This window comes from Plasmodium cynomolgi, chromosome 2 (assembly GCF_000321355.1).
Source record: "Plasmodium cynomolgi strain B DNA, chromosome 2, whole genome shotgun sequence".
Classification (NCBI taxonomy): Eukaryota; Apicomplexa; class Aconoidasida; order Haemosporida; family Plasmodiidae; genus Plasmodium; species Plasmodium cynomolgi.
Window position 1 is genome coordinate 337,733 of NC_020395.1, and position 3,558 is coordinate 341,290.

A 3,558-nucleotide genomic window follows, 5' to 3' on the forward strand; every position below is an offset into this window, starting at 1 on the left:
AAACCTTTGGTAAATCACACCTGTCGAGGGCAGCGGCATATGGGAGATGGGTACGACAAAGGTAAAGCTTAATTCGGCATGGTTACACCATTTGACCATTTTGTCCTCTCCGTTATGTCAAAAATGTCTTACGTGGATATGCTCGCGTGAGACGTTTTGAACGCATAAATTGTGGGCTACACGAGATGATGCACACTACAGAGCGGCCCCTTTGCATGTACACACAAATGTGTGTAGGTATTATATATGTGCCCCTTTTTAACTTAAGAGCGCAGTGAAAAGGCTACCGTGTTGTTCCTTCCGCATATTCCTACAACTCAGCTCATTGGTGCGACGCACGAATGATCCAGTGTGCGCTACTCAGCTTTGTCAATTTTTAGGAAGTTCTCCCTTTTTTTTTTTTTTTACTTATTCACCGTTTGATTTTTCTCCATCAGAATGGTCCTCAGCCGAGTAGTCACTCTCTGACTGTTCTTCCTCGGAAAAGTCACTTCCCGATTCGGCCTCCTCGGAATCGTAGGCTTCCTCTACTAAGTTGTTTTCCTTGCAGTGCGTCAAGTCGGACTCCTTTATCTGTTTGATTTTTTCTATAATGTCTAGGTTGTTCTTTTTCAAGTTGCTGTACAGGTCCAATATCAAATCGGAGACTTCGATCTGCGTGTGTGGGGGGAGGAAAGCGAAAAGGGGGAAGCTCCATGTGCACTTGCTGGTACGTACAAATATGCAACCACATGCATGTACACTGTTGCGCAATTTCGTAAAATATTTTAATTTCCTTTTCCGCAATTTTGCCGTACATCACTGTCATCCTCAATGTCTACGTTGAACAGGGTGTTCATTTCGTCCCTCAAGTAGTCGCACAGCTTGTGTTTTGGGCTGCTAGCTAAAATGGAGTATTTGGTTTTTTTTTTTTTTTTTTTACCTGACCTTTCTATTATTTAAAAAAAAAAAAAAAAATCCAAATTGTGTGAGTGGTCAGTAGAGAGGGGTATCCCCAATTTGGCCATGACACGAATGTGGGAATGGTCTATTTCGCTCTTTGTAGGGTTTTTCCCTTTCCTTTTTCTTTTTCCTTTTTCCTATTTTTTGGCGTTTTCCCCTTTTGTGTCATCCCTCCTATCGCTTACCCGACAACACGTAGCTGTGCACATATTCGATTAGTTTTTTTTTTTTCTCTTCCGAACTTGGCCCTCCCCAGTTGTTCGTCACGGCCAAACGGAGAACAGTCCTGCACGGAGGGAGGGGGAGAAAAAAACACAACGTAAAAATGGAGGGCCGGTAATAATAACGTAAAGTGAAGCACATCACAAGGCTCTTTAAGAGTGTCCACACGTGAGTATATCTACATAGAGAGGGCATTCAGCGGGAAGGTATTCACCCAACTTTTGGTGGAGCCAACTTTGTGTTAACTTCGCATGGGTAAACATTTCAATAAAAAACGGTCAAAAAAAAAAGGGGGGGGAGGAGATAAAATGTCCTTGTTGCGTTTTTCTTTTTCCCTTCTCCCCTTTCGCATAACCTGGTGGGCGCATATATGCAATTTTACCACTTCTCAAAAATCAGGTTAATCCCTTCGTAGAGCAAATTTGACACGTCATCGTTCATTTTGATTTGAAAAATTCGTTTCGGGGATTCCACGTGCCAGCTGGATTGATCACTCGTCTCAGTTGTCTCCCTGGAGTGCTCTCCTTGCGAATTATACAAACGGTCTGCTAGTTAACAAATTTGACCTACTGCAGGCCAGCAAATCTACTCTTAGGCCTTTTCAAAAAAAGGGAAAACTTATCCTCTTCAACCGCAATGGGGATGCTTTATTTCTCTTCACATTTCACCTTGCAGGGTCAGGTAAAATGGTGAATAACGCAAAGGAGCAACAAACTGATGTAATAGCAGCGCAGTGGAAATATGCGTAAGTCGGCACAACGTAGGGGGAACCTTCGCAAATTAAAAAGCTCTTTATCCAAATGGAAGAAGTAGAACATGTTCGTTTGCGCATGGCATCACGCGCAGCTTTTTTTTTTTTTTTTTATTTTTTTTGGAAAGAGCGCTTGCCATTTGCCTAACCGAACAACAGCATCGCTGTTGAGGAGGCACCAACTGAGCGAATCGCAACGGTTCAAAAGGCACAGGTGTTGTAACGGCAATAAATCCCACATGAGTACCATCTATTACCCCGTTCGCAAAAAGGAGCGTAGTGAAACATTTGACGTGATTATAAGATCTACCTTATGCCAACAAACATGGTCAAAATTGAGAAGGGAAAAAATAATGCCCTAAGTGCGTTAAAAAAACGTTTGGCTAGTGCCTTGTCCTGTGCGTAATTAAAATGGCGATCAACATTGCGGGGTGCGGGGGAAGGGAAGAAACGCCTGCTGCGTGGATAATAGACAAATGGATGAATGAGGTTAATCCCTTCCCATGGAGTGGGGGAAGTACTAACGTAGGTTTCCTTCCACTAGCTGTTCGTGGCGTTCACTGTGGAAAGGAAAATATACGACTGTGGTGCACTTTTGCCGAAGGGCTCCCACCTGTATGGGCATTTCGGAGGGAAAAAAAAGCTATTTGGTTGCTCATAATTAGAGTTAGCCCTTCACTTCAGTGGCGTCCTTTAATAAGATCGGTGAAAGTTCGCCAAGGGGAAAAGAACCTCAAAAGAAAGGCCAAGCGTTTACGTCGCAACAGCCGGAAGGGCTAAATCAGGATCCTTAGCATTACCCTTATTAATCATATGTCCCATTTTTATCTGCTAGGGGGGGTGGGGGGTAGAACAAAAAACAGACGCCCAAAAGATTTGTGCACATGTTATTTACATTAGGGTATTCTCCAAACGTGCGTTTGCTCATTTGGTCCTCTTATTTTGCAATGCCCTTAATGTGGTTAGAAGTTGAGTGGGGTTGACTACCGTTGCACTCTCTTCTTGGGTGCGAACAGAGTCCCATGGGATATGCTACTCATCGTGGGTTCGAACAGAGTCCCATGGGATATGCCACTCATCGTGGGTGCGAACAGAGTCCCATGGGATATGCCACCCTTCGTGGGTGCCTTTTTTATTTTATTTTTTTTCTCAAAATTGGCAAGCGAGAGGTCACGAGTACAATAGTGCCACCTTCCCAAGTGGGAGTTATGGACCGATGCCTACACAACTTCGCGCGAAAAAAAGGGCAAAGCAAAAGAAACCGTTATTTACCTCCATTAGTGGAAACGCCAAAGATTATTTACATGTCCCTGTTCGTCTTCCTGTGGAAGGGGACAAACTGTAGCTAAAAGGGGTGTGCTCCTCCCCAGGTGGGAAAATATCCCCCCCCCTCCCCCCTGCTGCTGTACGCACATTTGGCTGACTTGAATTTTCCCATGGGTGTGACTTTTCAATTTGAAGGAGGACCACATGTGCAATTTAGTCATTTAAAGCTGCCCCCTTCCTGGTCCTTCTTTTCCTTCCTTGACTAAACTTCATTACAGCTCCAAAGGAGTACCACCTCGCAAAGTTTGCGCGATGCCAAGCGGGGGGGGGGAGTGCGGAAAAGTGTACGACACGGCCAATCACATGCGGAAAAAAAA

At 44.4% G+C, this 3,558-nt stretch overlaps 1 protein-coding gene across 1 annotated transcript; it reads right to left on the reverse strand.

Annotated features, from left to right (window-relative positions):
* Positions 1-408: 408 nt before the first annotated feature.
* PCYB_021760 (hypothetical protein) lies at positions 409-2,001 on the reverse strand (the record flags this gene model as incomplete). The annotated part of the gene is made up of 4 exons (XM_004220526.1): positions 1,547-2,001; positions 1,128-1,228; positions 798-931; positions 409-654 (listed from the first exon to the last, which is right to left on the reverse strand). Exons 1-4 carry the CDS (start codon positions 1,603-1,605, stop codon positions 409-411), a joined length of 540 nt encoding a protein of 179 aa, XP_004220574.1. The 5' UTR covers positions 1,606-2,001.
* Positions 2,002-3,558: the final 1,557 nt, after the last annotated feature.